The sequence below is a fragment of the Antrostomus carolinensis genome, unplaced genomic scaffold (genome assembly GCF_000700745.2).
Source record: "Antrostomus carolinensis isolate BGI_N321 unplaced genomic scaffold, ASM70074v2 scaffold1622, whole genome shotgun sequence".
Taxonomy (NCBI): Eukaryota; Metazoa; Chordata; class Aves; order Caprimulgiformes; family Caprimulgidae; genus Antrostomus; species Antrostomus carolinensis.
Window position 1 is genome coordinate 79805 of NW_010300001.1, and position 17899 is coordinate 97703.

Genomic DNA, 17899 nt, shown 5'->3' on the forward strand with positions numbered 1-17899 from the left:
TAAGGTAGTTCTTTAATGTAATTTTTCACAAGCATTCGATAAACAATGGTTGAAAGGGTATTTGTTTGCAAACTGCCATGGAGACAGATGGACTGATAGAAATCTTATTCTTTAAAAAGAATTTACACGGCAATGACATTTTCAATGGATTAAGCATTTATAAATTCCTTTCCACCTCACTGAGACTAACTACAGCAAAAATAATATAAGTCAGGGTAGCATATTCACTAATGCAGGAAAGGGAGAAAATCTCCCTAGGATCACAGAATCATAGAACGGTTTGGGTTGGAAGGAACCTTTATAGATCATCTAGTCCAACACCTCTGCCATGAGCAGGGACATTTTTCACTAGATCAGGTTGCTAGAAACTCCATGTCATAAGCTAGAAGCATCCATTATTATTATAATTTAAAAATATTATCATAAAAGAGATGGCTTCCTACTCTGTGGAAAATTGTTTATATACCAAAGCCCTAGAGCACTCTTATGAATCAGGACCCCTATGTGATGAATACCTGAACAGATCTAAAAGGTCACTACCCTCCTGAGGGTAATATGTTAAAAAGTTCTAAGAATACTTGACATTGCACAAGTGAGCTCCAAAATTCCATGGAAGATCCTTCCTAGGCCACCTACTCCAAACTATTTTGACAAAATAGTTTGACAGGGTGGTGGATCCATGTGTCAGAAACTCACACTGGTTAGATCTTGGAGGGTACTTGTTGAAAGTGACACTCCTTGTTGAATCTATTTTAACTGCTGAATTAGTGTCATTCTTTACAGCCTTACATATTAATATATGTGTGTACACTTACAATTCATACATCCATAACTACCTCCCACATCACGGAGCCATGCAGGGAATGTGTAATTTTTACTATAAATTATTGCCATTCTTTCTGCTTTACAGGTCAGGTATACAACTTAGCTTTGTCTCAGCTACGATAATTTCCTGGACAAGTGATTTGTACAGTTTTTAACATTTTTAGTTCTTTAAATGCCATAGTATTTCTCTGTTGAATACCCCAAATCTCTGTTATTTAACTTATGAAAATTATCCTAATTTTATTGTCATTTTTCATTAGAACATCACCTTCTGAAATACTTTTTCCTCATCTTTTGTCACTTTCAAATACAACTGTTGACAGCAAAAAGAACATTTTTCTTCAGCAGTCTATTACCAGGCAGTATTCTTTGCCTAGTTAAAATGCCTACAGCACATCTAGGGTGCTCACCCTTAAAAACAAGAGTTAATAAAAACTTCACTGGCTTTTTTGTTGATACAAGGAAAGTGCATTGTCAAGCTGGAGAATAAAAAAGGGAGGTTAGTCAAGAAGTAGGTCTTCATAAGAAATTAGGCTTGCAGGAAGGATACGGGAATCAGCTTTTGATCTGAAGACCTGAAATGTGAGATATACTTACAGGCAAATTCAGGATCAATTTCCTGGTAGCTCCCAAAAAAGAGGCAAAAATTCAAGATGAATCATTCCCAAGTTAATGAACAAAACACAGATAACAGAGGAATCAACACCTTGGAAACAGCCAAAAGATTAAGACAGAAAAAGGAGGACAAATACTGTTATGCATACAGTTAGGTATACACAATATATAGTGGAAGAGAGCAATTATTGAACTGAAATTGTTGAAGTCGTCCAAGAAGTTGTAAGGACTGACAGAAGACATCAAACAAAGCGAGAGACCTTTGAAGTTCATATGAATGCTGTGAATGGTAGGAAAGGGCTTTTTGGAGTAAGGGTTGTGGGGTTCTAGCTAGAAGAAATTTAAATGTGATTTGGGAGGTGGGATGTAAAAACAGGATGTTCCTGAGAGTTGATAAAAAAAAAAAAAAAAAGAAGAAAATCAAAACAAATATATGCAACAATATTCAGATTATAATATTTGGTATTAGCTACTTAGGTCTGTCAGGCTAACTGCTCCTTTGAACTCAGCTCCTTCTAAACATTAAATCTGCAATAAAAAACAACCCATGGCTGAAAGGAAAGATTTCATAGAATCACAGAATATCCTGAGGTGTAAGGGACCCATGAGAATCATTGAGTCCAAATCCTGAGCTGTGCCTTTAGAGCTGTACCTTTTATATGTAAAAGATATTAGGTTTTATAAAGAACTAATCAACAAATAAATAGTAGTCATCCTGTTTACATTCAATGAGAATCTTAAACAAAGGCAAAGGAACAAGGTAACAAAAGTCATAGTATTCCATTTCCATGTGCTCTCGTTTGCCAGACCTACATGCATAACAAACCTGACTCCTATGTTACATGACACAAGCCCTTCAAAAAATCAGTTCCAGAAAGGATAGCTGCTAATTATTTCCGAATGTTTTCTTAGACTTTCTATCTTCAAAACACTTTGGATAACCTGGTTAATGGAACTGATTCATTTACAATGTGCTGTCCATTGCTGGGGTGAATCTTTTAAGGTCAAAATCAACACCAGTGTAGTGACTCAGATCGCTGGGTTTGGTGGGGCTCCTCAAACCAGGCAGCAATTGAAGATCAGCATTTATAGCCTTACTTTAGATGGTGCTATTTAAAGCAAAATGATTTACCCTGTCAGGCTAAGGACTGATGGTGGAACTACTTGAAGATAAATCATTGTTCAAGTATGTTCAGTCAAAAAGATAAACCCAAAAAATTCTCCCTCTTTGTAACCTTTCTTAAAAATAATGGCAGATGTCAGATATGTAATAACTAACTACTCACTCATGCTTTCCTGCCAAAACCACAAAAGCAAAGATCAGTCAGGCTACTCTATCTATGAAGAATCATCAAATCTAGTGAGATTTAAGAATAGCCTGCTGGAAAACATAACTACTTACTGACTTAGTGCACTAATAGAAAAGCTATAACTCTGTCCCATAATGCCCAATTTTCTGAAGCCTGCTATCCCCAGAATAATTCTTGATCCACATCATCCACTCCTTAGGACACTGAAAATCTAGGTTAAGCTGAAGACCAAATACAGCACAAATGGTAGAAAATATTTCAAGAATTTTGTTGCTTGAGGAACATAAGATTTCATGAAAGATAGAACTTTTCTCCTGGGTGATATAAAAAACGCCCAATTCTAATCTTCTGATACGAAATGTGAAAAATGTCACATAGTAAAACTTGATGTTTACTCTGATGTTTACTCAGCTCTGCTTTCCATGCTGAAATCCAGTACTCTATAAAAAATGTTTTATTCAGTCTAGACTTACCATTACTGCTATAGAATGCTAAGTCACTGGTGACTTCAGAAAAGTCCAATATTACCTCGAGTACCCTGTATCTCCCAGCACAGAGGAGAAGAATATGGCCAAAATACCTTTCTGAATATTTGATTACTGACACTGCATAAACAGAAGTTCCAAAGTTCCAGATGCCAATAAGTATGTACGTAAGTGGTCAGAGGTTTTTGTTCCACTAATTGGCCAACGCATTAAAAAACATCCACCTAAGAGAAATCTAGGAATCTTCCTAAACATGGACTCATCGTTAATATTTGCTAGGAATTCTGTGCATATGTATGTCAAACTATTCAGACTTTGCATTAAACTAGATTTTCATACTGTGTCTCTTCCATCTATCTGCCTTTCCTGATGTATTGTTCCTCTCACACTGCAGAATCTTTCATTATTATCAAACAATAGATATTCTGTTTGCAAAATCTGAAAGAGTTAAGGCAATTTACCCACAATACCCTAGGACATGTATCTTTCTGCATCTCTAGTGTTTCCTGCTCTGTTTGTCCTCTACAGTAATTTCATATCCCCAGAGGACAAATATACCAGAATCTCTTGAATAATACTAAAAAAGCGAAAGCACGTTAACCAGCTAGAGGAGTACAAAATTAGACTGACAAGATTAACCTGATCTGTCTCTATACACATCTCTATCTTTAAATTAGGTTTGATTCTTTATCATTTGCTAAAATTCAATTTTTTTAAAGCAATTGACATTACAGGTGCTATTATTCTGAGATAGAAAATAAGCCAATACTACATAAAAACCCTAATAATAATGGTTTGTACTTATCTCTTCTAGGGCTACAGAACTATTAAACTTCATTTAGTACGTATTTGTTAAAGAGTCTCAGGAAAACCTCCTTAGATTAAGTTTCACTTACCCAGTCTATTTTATCCACATTCCAGTATTTTTTTAAGTCACGAAACTGCATTAGCATCCCCTTCAAGCCCACAACAATAATGCTTGCTAGCACACACTGCAAAGAAATAAAAAACAAAAGCCGTTTACAGAATCGGTAGTGAAAACAAATGCTCTTACTTCCATTTAGCAGTCAGTACTACAATTAAATTGTCAAAAATTGAAGTTAGTGTTTCAAAAATGGGATAAGCACAGGTGTCCTTGTAACACAAACACAGCAGTATCAAACCCTTTTTTTTTTTTTTCCTAAACGCAAAAAAAAAATAAATCTGTAGACCACCTAATTGTGAGAAAAATGACAGAAACTTCAGGACTTCTGGAGACTCTTATTGCATTGCCAGACCAACTACATTCTGCAATAGTCTGGGGGACTCAGAAGCAAATCAGCACTCAACTTCTACACAGTGAAGAATTTTACGTCCCCTTCTTCATCACATTGAGAAAGCCTCTAGGGCAAAGAATCCATTCACTTTGAGGTAAACAAAATAATTTATTGTTCTCCAAATCAGAAAAGAGGAGGAGATGGATGAAAAAATAATCTGGAGCCAAAAAGGACAGAATACAAAGCCATGGACTTGCAGTACATAGGTGGGGAGGGCTGAAAAAGCAGAGTAGTAAAGTAATAAAATATCAAGACAGCAACATAAGAAAAGAGGTTTTTTAAATATAGGAAAAAAACCTACAGGAAGTCAATCAAAATTCACATATAATCCATTTAAAACATGAAAGGAAGAAAGCAGTATAGTAAGAAAAGGACATATTGTGCACCCTTATTCCAGTGTCCTTACTTTGCATGGTTAAAATAAGCTATAACAGGATCTGTGTTTGAAAAGTGAGAACCTTCATGTGACACTATGTAAACAATAGCAAAAAGTAAATTTAAAACACAGTTGAGTTAAAATTTCATGTACAAGCATGGCAATTATTGATAGTTTTGGAGCTGTATTTTGCATCTTTGACACACCTCTAGTTAAAATTAACTATTAATTTGTAATACCAAAAGCAGTATATAGCTTATATGAAAACACATCACGTTGCTTTACAGTCTTACTGTAGATAATGTATTTGATGACAGAGATATAAGAATATCTCATAATCTTTCTGTAATCAAGTTTAGATCACTATCTACAATCATTTGTGTCAAATTTATCTGAAAAGTAAAGTCATATATTATACACATAACTAGAGAAATATTGTGGATATTCATTAATTTCTATCACATTTTTTCAATTTACAAATCCACAACAATATGACTATATATTTTTCATAAACTATATGCCAAACGTAAGTAGCAGAGAAATGCTTTCTTATATACTTATGTGATAGACTATATACACAACTATATATGTATAAAATCTATATGTATTATGTTGTCATGTCTGTACTGTATGACTTTTGAGACTTGACATAAACTTTAAAAAATAAGTATCATACCATAGGCAGCCAGTACAGCATAGGTCCAATTGCATAGATCACCATGAGAATTAATACACAGGAGATAAGGCAAGCCACCTACAACAATAAACAAGAAAAGTGGATCATTCAGTATGAGAAAAAAGAAAATACATTAAAATGTATGAAAAGGACTAATTATCAAACAGTGCAGACACAGTCAAGAATGAGATGTTGAAGATGTTAACTATTAACATTACCTATGGATTCCAGATGCATATAATTTCATTTTTAATCTCTGGTGATTACCTTCAGCCAACTACAGTGAAAACATAGTAAGAGATCTGAACATATCTGCTTGACCCTGCTGACAGCACACGGACACAGACCACAGCATCACTTGCACACTTGGTTATTAAGTGGAGCGTGTGCATGCAGTATCTCATCCCAGAAATTTTTCAGCACCCACTGTCATTCTGTAACATATTTGTAGTCATGCACTCTGTGTTGTACTAAATGACAGATCTATCTTAGCACTGAGCAAAAATTTCTAACTTCTTTTACTGGGATAAACACTAAAAGGAAATTATTTTGTTAAATCAGAAACCAACAATTATTTTATGTAAATATATGTGGATTTCACTTTATAGAATGTAGGAACATTTTTTTTTTTTCTATATTAAAAATTACAATTAATGCAGGTGATATGAATACAAAAAAATATATGGTCTAAGAATTATATGTTTCTTCACAGTATTATATTGTATTAGCCTGATGGAAAACTAAAAAAAAAAAATTGCACTCTCCCAACTCCACCCTGGCTGCTCATAAACTAGAGTACTTCTAGTCTCATTAAGATACAGTCCAAATTCACAGAAGGTTTTTGACAATAAGTAGACAGATGCTCACTTTATTTTTATATTGATAATATGTTTCTTTACTAAAATAATTAGGTTTCATTTTAAGTGACAAGTTGTTAAAAACAAAACCAGACAAGTTGTTAAAACACTAGGAAATTAAAGCCATGGTGTACTTAAAAATACCATCAAGAAGCATAGACAGAGTGTTTACAGAAAAAGGGACACAAAATCTGCTGGTAAAGTCACAAGGAACTTTTCCCTCTTTCCGCCTTCCCAAAAAGCAAAAAAAACAACCTGTTGATTCTATTTGAAAGATACTTCTAGTCCATGATACAATCCCTCACTTTTGTTTTCTCCCAGGAAAACATCACTGAAGAATAAATGACATTGCTGAATCGCAGATATAGCTGTTGAAGAAAAAAGGGCTGCTCTGAGCCCCTAAAAGGCTCTTTGCATTTCTTTCATGATACATGCCAAAGTAAACTGGCTTCTCTCTCTGTAGTCAAAGCAACCCCTCACTCTTTTTGCCTATGATCTGAGCAACATTTATTAGTTACTTTCTCATCTCTTCATTCTGCCTAGACAGGCTCAGAAGTAGAGGATTGAGTGGATGTGTTGCTTTCCAACAAGAAAGAAGGAGAGAGAATTTTATACTTATTAAAGTACTCTCATAGCACTGACATATGGCCACAGTCAACTTCTGGATGCAGGCTTTGCTATACTGTGAAAACCATGGATGAAACCAAGCAGATACTGATTATCTTTACCATGTACTTCCTATCTTGAAATCAAACTATGGCGGCTTCTTTTTCCATGTCATAACCTTCTATCGGGACCTTTGCCTACATATACCAGAGCCAAAGTGCTCAGACATGCTATATGCCTTCAGCTTATAGGTCTTCAGGTTACTTTAAATTTCCTTGGAAAAGCCATGATGCAGTCCTACTGCAAATTGTACAGACAGTAAGTGAACAGGTAACAGAAGAGGATGTCTGTGAGGATGAGGTCACATGGTATGACATTGAATCCAACTCACAGATATGAAATAGCTAATAGCAAAGTGGTAGCTAAGCTATTTGGATATAAATTCTTTTAAAGATTATTATTGGATAAATTTTTCATTCTGATTCATCAAGTTCAGAGTACTATGTCAGCTAATTAGCAAGTAGTTAACACACAGAGTTTTGAAATAAAGCCCTGTATCATTTCTTAGTATTATGGTATCTGTATGAGAAATAATTACAGGACATGGTCAAGAAGAAACAGTACCTACAGACTGTACTTAGCCTTGTCAGTTGTACCTCATCACCATTTTTCTTGTAATTAATGTCCTTTACACAGGCAAGGGCAGCAGTTATAGAAAGACAATAGCAACAAACTCTTAACATTAATATGGCAGGATGCCACTGATGGACCCCGGAGTTTTAGAGGAAGGAGGGAGAGGCAGTGCTCATGGGGCTGCCCCAGAGGTGTCCCGGGTCCAGTGGCCTACATTGTGCCAACACATGCAAAGGTCACAGACGAGCAGTTTGCTCTCTCTTGTTCATGAGCACAATTCAGACAGGTAACAGACTCACGGGGTCAGAGTTATCATTTTCATCAATTGCAGTTCCCTCTTTTCTCAGCTACTGCAATAAGAATTTGTGGGTTTAATATCCAACAGTACAAAACAGCCCCAAAAATCCTCAAAAATCTGAGTGTCATCTCTGTGGGCTCAGAGTATGCTGAGGGACAGGACAAGTACACCATGTCACAAGGCAGAAGTTGGGAGATTACTTGGGGTTTTGTAAGAAGCAGTTCCTAAGGTTAACTTCACTTTATTTTGGAAATTAGATTGGAGGACTAAATTAAATCTGATTTTTTTTTCTAAAACTTCAGTTTAGTTTGTACCATTAAATCCATTAATCACCATTAGAGGGCACTTTCCTTACAATGCTGACAAATTCACAGAAAACTGAAAGGACTTGTATGGCACTTCCTGCAGTCTGAAAACACAACTCCTAACCTCCTTACTGCCACAAGTTTAGAGTTTGTATTGAATTCAACAGGTTCTATTTGGTCTGGCTGTGATGGAGTTAATTTTCCCCATAGCAGCCCTCATAGTTCTCTGCTTTGCACTGTCCGTTAGAAAGGTGTTGATGACACACCAGTGTTTTGGTTACTGCTGAGCAGTGCTCCCACAGCACCAAGGCTGTCCCTCCAACATTTCCCCCCCATCACCAGTAGGCTGAGAGGGGACATAGCCAGGGCAGATGAATCAAACTGACCAAAGGAATGTTCCATACCATATGATGTCAGCAATAAAAGCTAAAAGAAAGGCGGCAGGTGGGGGCGGGAGGGGACACAGACAGGATTCATTATTATGACGTTTGTCTTCCAGAGCAATCACTATGCGTACTGAAACCCCAGGCACTGGCTGGACATTGCCTTTTGATTCTTTCTTTCTGTCGGTCCTGTCCTGCTGAGGAGGGGAGTGATAGAGCAGCTGGGTGGTAACCTGGCATCCAGCCAAGGTCAACCCATCACACAAGTCAAAATGAGTAAGTGGAACCATTAGCTTTTCTAGTAAGACAGTTTCTGATCAGATGTAATTCTATGCAGATTATTAAAAACAACAGGGCAGAGTCATTTCCCAGGACATAGAAAAAGGGAGAACAGGGAAGTACAATGGATAAATCAGTACAAGTTCCAGTGAGCAGTATCATAGCCTTAATTCTCCTACATACTTCAATCTAACCCAATTACCTGTGTTTTGGCGCCCGTACTGTATAAAAGTGCCGTCCGTCCCATCGCTGCAGCACTTGGTATGCAAAAGAAAAATGAAGGAATCACGTTGCTGAGCCCATGAGCCAAAAATTCCTGCAAAGTTGTAAAATAGAATATGGTTTTTTCTTATTGATCTGTCATTTCAATGCTTCTTGCCAACAAAGGAATCCCTTAGGTAAATATTAACAATGACAAAGGACGGCCATATTTTTGAGGGAAAAAAAATCACACATGTATATGATAAAAGATCTCCCAACATAATATATCTTCTCACAACTCAGAACTAATTTGAATGATAGAGCTGCTGAACTAGATTAATCAAAAGCAGGAGGCACATTTTATTCACAGAATAAATAGTATTGCTAAGTTTTGAAAATGAAAGTCAGCCAAAATATTTACGTCTTGATCCACATCTGCTTTTTAACTGCCCAGTCTCAAGTAGTAAAATCTGGACAGTGTCCAGTTTGTTTCTGGCTTATGACTCTACAGGCAAAAGACATCCAGTGATATTTTCTCATTTAGAGCATGCTTTAGTGAAAGTGAAGTATGGTAGCAATATTATCTGCATGCTGTCTTTCATTACAGATATATCTGGTGTTTATTCACAGTCAAAATGTAGACATGTCTGAGCAAAGATTTATAGTAGAAGAAGTGGGAAACCTCCTTATATCTGCAGCCTGAGCTGAATGGTGTTTTCTAAGAAAGCACTGCAACTCAGCTACCCAGCACCAATCTTCCTCAGACTATAAGGATCTCATTCATCTCCTCAGGGCAATGTATAAGACCTCAGTACTGCTGGCAGTGGAGGTAGGACACAAATGGTATTGTATCCAACCAGAGGAACACCTGATCATAAGTTTATCTTCACAGCACAGGACAGCATCACCTTAAGGCTCCCCAGACAGCCTTGCACACCTACATGCCACCATAGAGCCCTATGCCTGGCCCCTGAGTGCAATACAGCTACAACACCCTGCTGCCCTTGTAGTCTCTGTTCTCATGGAGGTTTTGCTCTTTTGCTCCATTATTTGATGCAGACATACACATAGCTTCCAACACTAGTAATCAAGCTGTGTAAGCTACAAGTTTTCCAAAGGTGTAGAAAGACGTACAGCTTGCTGTGCTCCATTCAGTACCCTTGAGACAATGCAGCATGTCACCCTGGAAGCCTGACAAGCTCAAAGCATTTTCCCTCCGCTCCCTAGAAAACATGGTTCTGAAGCATCAATAGAAATTCATGGTACAATGTATTCATTCTGAAAAATAGCTGAGAGACCTGAGTAGACAAGAACTCTCCTACCATATTTTCCAGTTACGTAAAGTTGTAAGACATGACATTGACATAGCAAGACTGACTTGTCTAGATATAGTGTTTAATAGACTTCTAGTAGCAAAACCAACTGTTCTTCATTCAACCTTATGTCATTTATCCCAAATGACTTAAGACAAAGGTGGGAGCAGCACTTTCAACACACAGCACTATTGCCGGTTATTTAAAATAGATAATTTCTTACCACAATGTTTGAATTATTGTCTCCATGGATTTTCAGTTGGCTTAGAGTTACCTACCTGCCATGACCACCAATGAGGTAGTGCAGCAAGTAACATTCCACTTTTATGTAAGTGTCCACCATAAAGTGGAACTCTGCAGAGAAAACTCCTATGGCTGCAAATTTGACAGCGCTCTTCAAATCCACTTTGCTTCTTTTATACAAATAAAATTTGTATGTGGTTGAATAGTTTTCATAAGCTTCATTTTACAAAATCAGATATGGTCTGTGTCTATAAGTACCTGTTTTATTTTTAGAACTGCTTTGTTTCTTTAATCAGTGGCTGATTTAACATCTTAGCTAGTCCTTAAGAGCTCAGCTGCCAGAGGAGAAGCTGTCTCATCTTGAAACACTGGAAAACACATTAACACTCAAATTCTACACCAAGTGCAGCATTAAGACATTATCCTGGAGGATGCACTTCCCCAAAAAGGAGCAGCTCAACCAACTAGGGCATTCTGCAGAGCTGATGTGGACTAGATTCAGATTTTACTGTAATCACTGGAAAGCCTCAGGATGCCATATGGAACATACCCTTTCCTACTGGGCATTCTTCTATGATACATTTCCAAAATGGTGAAGCCATTTCAAGGCTTACTGACAGTAAGGATAAAGAGCTTTACCTGGTTGTCATCTACAGTGTATTTAAACTTTTTAGCAGAGTCTTGGGCTAGAGCTAACGATGCTACATAACCAACTAGTGCTACTCCAAAGGCTTCAGTGACTACTTCAGGCAGGATGTTCATGGGTGGTGTTTTTGGTGATGGTAACCTATAAAAAATAAAGACAGTCCTTTTTGCAAAGCATGATACATAGCCTCAATATACCTGCAAATACAAGAGAAACAATCTTTGCATGCACAGATAATTTTTTTACTTCCTGTGAAGTGATATTATTCAATATTTTAGATTAATAAGGTCTCAGTCTGTGGGGAGCTGCAGGGGAGAATTTGTACAGGAAGATGAAGCAGTTTCAGATTGAGTATTCCATTTGCAAACATCAATTTGAGAAATTATGAAGGGACCCTTATAAATTAGCTCCCTTACTGACAGATAAAATCAGTTACAATTCCCCGACTTTTTAATATGCAATAAAAGAAGCTCCACTGTCTGTTTTTTTTTCTTTTTTTATAGTTGGCTTTTCTGTAAAGTTTAATTTAAATCTTTTAAACAATTTAGTATTCCTGTAGGTTATGGGCTATGTGGACATTTACTCTATCTAATGGAGACTGCAATGAAGTGCCCCAGTTAAGATCCATACCACCCCAGATTGTCTCTGTACTCCACAAAAAGACTTCAGTCTCTCCAGAGCACAAATCACACCACCTAAGCACCAAACCACACTCTGAAGGTTTCTAACGCTTTCTACTGACAAGGCAGTTAGCTATTTCAGGTAAGTGCCTAAAAATGCATGGGAATGATCCAGGCTTCTGGTTGGTTTTTGACACTACAGAATCTTCTCATATGAGGTTAAACAGAAAATAAACTCCTGATTAAAGCTGCACCAATACAATTTATGTAATTGCTGTTCATGACGTGCATCAAAAGGGGCTACTTAACCTTGTTTTAACCTCAGATAATATAGCATGTAATAGTATGCCTTATATACTTAAAAACAATTTTATTTCTCAGCAACTTCATTTTATTTCTATCAGTGCAAGCTGCCACATATGCACTCATGCTGCCTTGGACTATTTAGAGTTTACTTTATGAAATTTAGGGAAACTACAATTTTCAAAAGGGAGGTTACACAACAGCTGTGCTATTCCTTACCAACCCTTACAGTCTGAACATTCCTTGTAACATGTCCTCCTCAGCTTAAGAAAAACATGGACCTGCTGGAACAGGTCTAGAGGAGGGCAAAAATGATCAGAGGGCTGAAACACCTCTCCTGTGAAGAAAGGCTGAGAGAGGAGTCTTCAGCATGGAGAACAGAAGGCTTCATGGAGACCTTATTGTGCCTTTCCAGTACTTAAGGGGGTCTATAAGAAAGATGGGGACAGACTTTTTAGCAGAGCCTGTTGTAACAGGACAAGGGTTAATGGTTTTAAACTAGATATAAGAAAGAAATTTTTTTATGATGAGCATGGTGAAAACTGGAACAGGTTGCCCAGAGAGGTGGTAGAAGCCCCATCCCTGGAAACATTCAAGGTCAGGTTGGACGGGGCTCTGAGCAACCTGATTTAGTTGAAGATGTCCCTGATCACTGCAAGGGGATTGGACTAGATGACCTTTAAAGGTCTCTTCCAACCCAAGACATTCTGTGATTCTATGACTCTATGGTATCTAATCTGTCTTTCCAGTTAATTATACTGAATATTTTCTTTCTTCTCTTCAAGGTCACTGAGAAAAATGTATCACTATCTGTAGTCAGTTTGTTCTTGTCTAGATTAAGCATATCTAAATCCTTTTATTTTCCTCAGAAACCACATTTTCTAAAATCATTATGCAAGTGAGTGGGGAAGAGTGAAGTGTTGTAATCTACAAGATTTATCTCATTGCAAGTCCTTTCTGCTATGAAAATCTGAGGCAACCCTCGAAAAGCAGTTTGCAATAGTCTTGTAGAGAGTGTTCTGCCCTCCCATCATGTATCCATCAGCCATCATCAGGTACTTAGTACCTACTATTTATTAAATAAAATAATGAAAAATCTATGAAAATATACAAGAAATTCTGCTTATAGATATGCCTTGTTAACATAGGATTGAATTGTGAGATAGTATTTGAGGAGGCTGGAAATGAACATAATAGATTTTTACCATTTCTTATTTAAGAAAACTATTTCAAACTTTTCAGAAACTGTTCTCAGAAGTAAACATATTTAAAAGCCACAAGCTAATAAAAACCACATTACCCTTCAGGAATACGTCCCACAACTTCTAGCCCGTAGACGTATTCCATGTCGGCATAGTAGCAGGCAACGGATGTAGCAATTATCTATTGATTCAATACAGAAAAAGCTGTTATGTTTCTAGTGCTTTTAGCTTCTCACATGGTCCCTACTATTGCCATACCTAAGCACATGACAGTGTTCATGCATTTATAGTTTCTACATCAATCCAGTAACATAGGGACGTATATTACACAATTTTTTGCAAATGTAGAAGAGAGGCAAAAGAAACTAAGATATGGTTATTTGTTTAATCTTTAAAGTGGGAATTTACAATGCAACAGTTAGTTTCAATTTAGCCTATGCCATGTGAAAGGAAAACTGTAAGGAAAATTACAGAAAGCAATAGCATAGGAATTTAACTTTGTTGCAGATAAATAACAAGCAACATCTAAGCCAGAACTACCTAGCATAAACCTTGCCCGGAGTTTCAATGTGCCAGTTACTTTTAATTTTCTATTTCAAACTCCTTACACTTTAACATTTTAGGCCTCATGTTCTTGTAATTATTTAAAAGTAGTAAACACATGAAAAATATTATACAAATTGGGAACTTATGTCACTTCTTTCTTAATTATTTAGCAAACTGTTTCCTGTTCTTACATTTAACATACAGCCATGAAACTTAGCTATCCATTTAATAAGTGCCAGGTGTGGCTCTGGGTAACTATAGACAGCACAGTAAACTGCAGCAGATTAGTTGTACCACTGAAAGCTTTGTAAAGCAAAAAGTCTGATATTTGATTTTGTACTTACCAAAACTAGATCGATGGGAAGAACAATTTTAATGTTTCTCTGAAATTTCTCATTAAGTTCTTTAACAAGAACAAGTACCACTATGCTCAGCAAGGAAAGAAGCAAAGCCTCCAACTGAACTGATCTGATATTCTCAAATATATAGGCATAAATCTACAGTGAAAAACAAATAAAAAACACAAATCAAAAAATACCTCATCCTGGATCACAATCTATGCCATATTCTACACAGCTTCTAACAATGCAAAGTATCCATGAGAGCTGAATCAATATTTCACTTAAGATTTTACAGGGAAGAAAATCACCAATTTACTATTGTTAAAATACTATGGACCTTGGAAAATTCAAAAAACTTCAGTGAATATTTATATATATGTATTTACGAATCTCTATTGGTAGAAGCAAGCAAGAAAATACCAGTAAATGTGATATGTATACTTTTCATATTCAACCTCATTAAATTCAGTGAGATAAATGAACATTGTACAAAAATTTTGAGAGAAGCTTACACATACAAAGATTTCTTTTCAGTGTCCTTAGCTCATAACATCCATCAAGTCTAATAGCAAAAGTCACTTCTGAGGAGGAATTTTAGAGGACAGGAAGGTGTGAGGAACTGCACTGTGGACTAGAAGAGCAAAAAAGGAAAGCAAAATCCAGTAGTGGCTGGAGGGGAAGAGAAGCAACAGAAGTCTTCCCGGATGCACATCTTCTTCAGGGCATCCTATCCACTGAATGAGGGGATCCATCCAAATATTTTTCAGGAGTTACTGCACAGCTTCAGCAGGGTGCACTTGGTCTCCCTGTTGGTTGCTCTTGCCCATTACATTAATAGTGTTCCATGGAGCATGCTTTGATCAGCTCCAGATGCTGCACACACTATTCAGCTGTCAAGCCTTGTGTACATATGCTATTGGCAATTTAAATAATTAGTATTATTTACTAAGCCCTCTTTCTTCCTCTAGCATAAATTTATAAGTTAAAAGCTGCAAAGCAAGAGGTAAAAAAAGGGTAGGGGGAAAAGGGGTGATTCACACATCAGTGGCAAGTGCTTTCCAGAGGAAACTGTCCATGGCAATGTGCAGGAATTGCAGGTACAAGGGTGTGAGGGGTGGTGCACGCTGGATCACACTGAATCAGTCTGGCCGCAGTGGGCTCTGGGATGTTGGGGAATAGTTACATCACTGCAAGTGAGAGGCAGATGGCATTGTTAAAACAGAAAGAGGAGACTGGAGCAGAGCTATGGAGCTGCAAGTGGGAAGCCCGCAGCTTGTCAAAGGTTATGGTGTGGTGCAAAATGCTGTAAAATATGGTTAGAAAAATATAGTTGGGTCTATGATGAAGAAAGGAAATGTGATGCTGAATAAAAGGAACATGTGGAATGGAAATATGGAATAGGGATAGAAAGACCGATGATTACAAGTACCAGGGATCTCTGATGAGGAATACAATGTTGTAAGTAACAGACTCAGAAGAATGCAGTTGCCTTCACACCAGCACAGATGACACAGCTATCAGTGAATTGTCATTTCAGTCCTACTCTGAATGTGAAGGTCCGGAAAATGAGGCATAAATCAGTATGATAATGGATTAACAGAAAATTATTTAAAAAAAAAAAATATTGGTTTATTGGAATGGTTAGAAAGGGTGAAGAAAGTTAGAGGCAATTTCTGTCCCAATAAACAAAGAAATATTAAGATCTTTATCAAAAGTTATTTCCAGGATAACAGCAGTAGTCTATTGCCTAGAGGAACATGGCATGAAAATTTATATGATACACAGGTTTATGAAAGCTGTAGAGGAAAAAAAAAAAAACCAAACCAAAAACAAGGTAGGCTCAGTCCCTTGAATTCTGCATTTATATTCTGGAAACTATTGTGTAGCCTGAAACGTAAACTATGTAGAGAATAGAAGTTAAAATCTAGGATGCAGACTGCATCATAAATAACTTCTTTATAAACTACAACATTAAGGATAATAAAATCAAGCAGCTGAGGCTTGAAATAATATATTTTTAAAAAGTGTTTTCTCTGGCAACAACTAAGATCACTACAATAAATTAAAAGTTCACTTGTAATTTTATGAAAATAAAGATTAATAATTTTCTGCTCCAGAGAACCTATTCTCAAATACTCATATAATGCTAACAAGGTTTGACAATTTGGAGCTTAAATACATATATTTATATTGGACAGGAAAAAGTACTAGAAAAGTTATCTTAGAAAGGAACCCTGTTCTAGCAGAAAGGTGGTAAATATGAGGATAAAATTTGTTTCCACTGTTTTGATTGTTTCACTCCTTGAACAGATGATGCTCATTTTGAAGAATGAGTAAATTAAAATAACTTCCTGATTTTCCCTCTCTCACCCTTTCTAAGAATATTTTTGTAATCTATAAAGAGAAAAACAAAAACAAAACCAAAAACAAAAGCCAATAAAACCTCTCTAAAAATGGCTGCAGAAAGAAAGACATGAAAGATGTAATTTTCCTCATAAAGAGGAAAATTTGGTCCAGTCCTTTGAAATCCAACCCTTGGACTTTTGATTAAGGATACAAAGTATAACCCAGGACAAAAGTTTCTCAGAATGCAGGAAAACATTTTAAAATCCACTTGTTAAATAATATGATCTATGTATGTCGTAAGTCTGAAGAACAGTAATCAAACCACAGTTTTTAACCACATATTGCTCCACTGTAAACAGACAATATGTGGATTGTGTCTTGAGTGGCTTGGGACTAGTCGCTGTATCCATAATTTTCCAAGAATGCATTTTCAAGAGAGCACAGGACTCAGCTCAGTACTCAAGCAAAAGCTGTGATTAATTAGGACAAAAACAGGCAATCTGGAAAATTATGTTGCAAACTGTGCCCAAAAACTCACTAAAGGCCGAGCTAGACAGAAGGTGAAGAGGTAAGAAAAGGAAAGAAATTGATTGATTCCTAATCGTCGAAGTCAAAGAGATGCGGGCTTGTTTTGAAACGAATGGTGACTATTGAAGTGTCAGCATTAGCTATCTGTGTTTATACCATTTTAATTTTTCTAGGAAAAGTGAGACATAAATTTGGGTAAATACATATAATTTCAATGAAAGATTATAAACAAATGTGCATAAGCTTTTAGAATTTCTGACTTTCTTTACAACTTGACTAAAAAAGAAGCTTCCTTTTATTTTTTAAAAATATAGACTCAAATCTTGTAGATCTTTGTCACAGCTTTTTCAGACTTCACAACAAACACTTTATATGAACTGCCTAGTGCATTCTTTGCTGTTTCTCTTCAAATCGTACCCTTCAGTATGCAGTCTACATCAGCCAATAAATGAAAAGGTACAGGACTACCAATGCTTCATAGCTCGTGCAAGTTCAGTATCACCAACAGCCCTATCCCCACATTGTCTGTAATACACTGAAACAATTCTGGCAGTAACACATTAAATCAATTACTATGCCAGACTAAAGAGCTTCCACTGACTAGTTTGTTCCCTGGTAACCATTCTCTGAAAATCTAAAAACACCT

At 36.6% G+C, this 17899-nt stretch overlaps 1 protein-coding gene across 1 annotated transcript in view; it reads right to left on the reverse strand.

The window, feature by feature from the left end:
- The window catches only part of SLC26A7 (solute carrier family 26 member 7), a 63738-nt gene that overhangs the window by 19218 nt on the left and 26621 nt on the right, over nt 1-17899 (reverse strand). The window contains exons 5-10 of the mRNA XM_029083743.1: nt 14383-14535; nt 13591-13673; nt 11361-11508; nt 9167-9280; nt 5604-5681; nt 4132-4227 (exon numbers count right to left, since the gene is read on the reverse strand). Of these exons, the coding sequence (XP_028939576.1) occupies nt 4132-4227; nt 5604-5681; nt 9167-9280; nt 11361-11508; nt 13591-13673; nt 14383-14535 (672 nt within the window). The remainder of the gene's footprint in view (nt 1-4131; nt 4228-5603; nt 5682-9166; nt 9281-11360; nt 11509-13590; nt 13674-14382; nt 14536-17899) is intronic.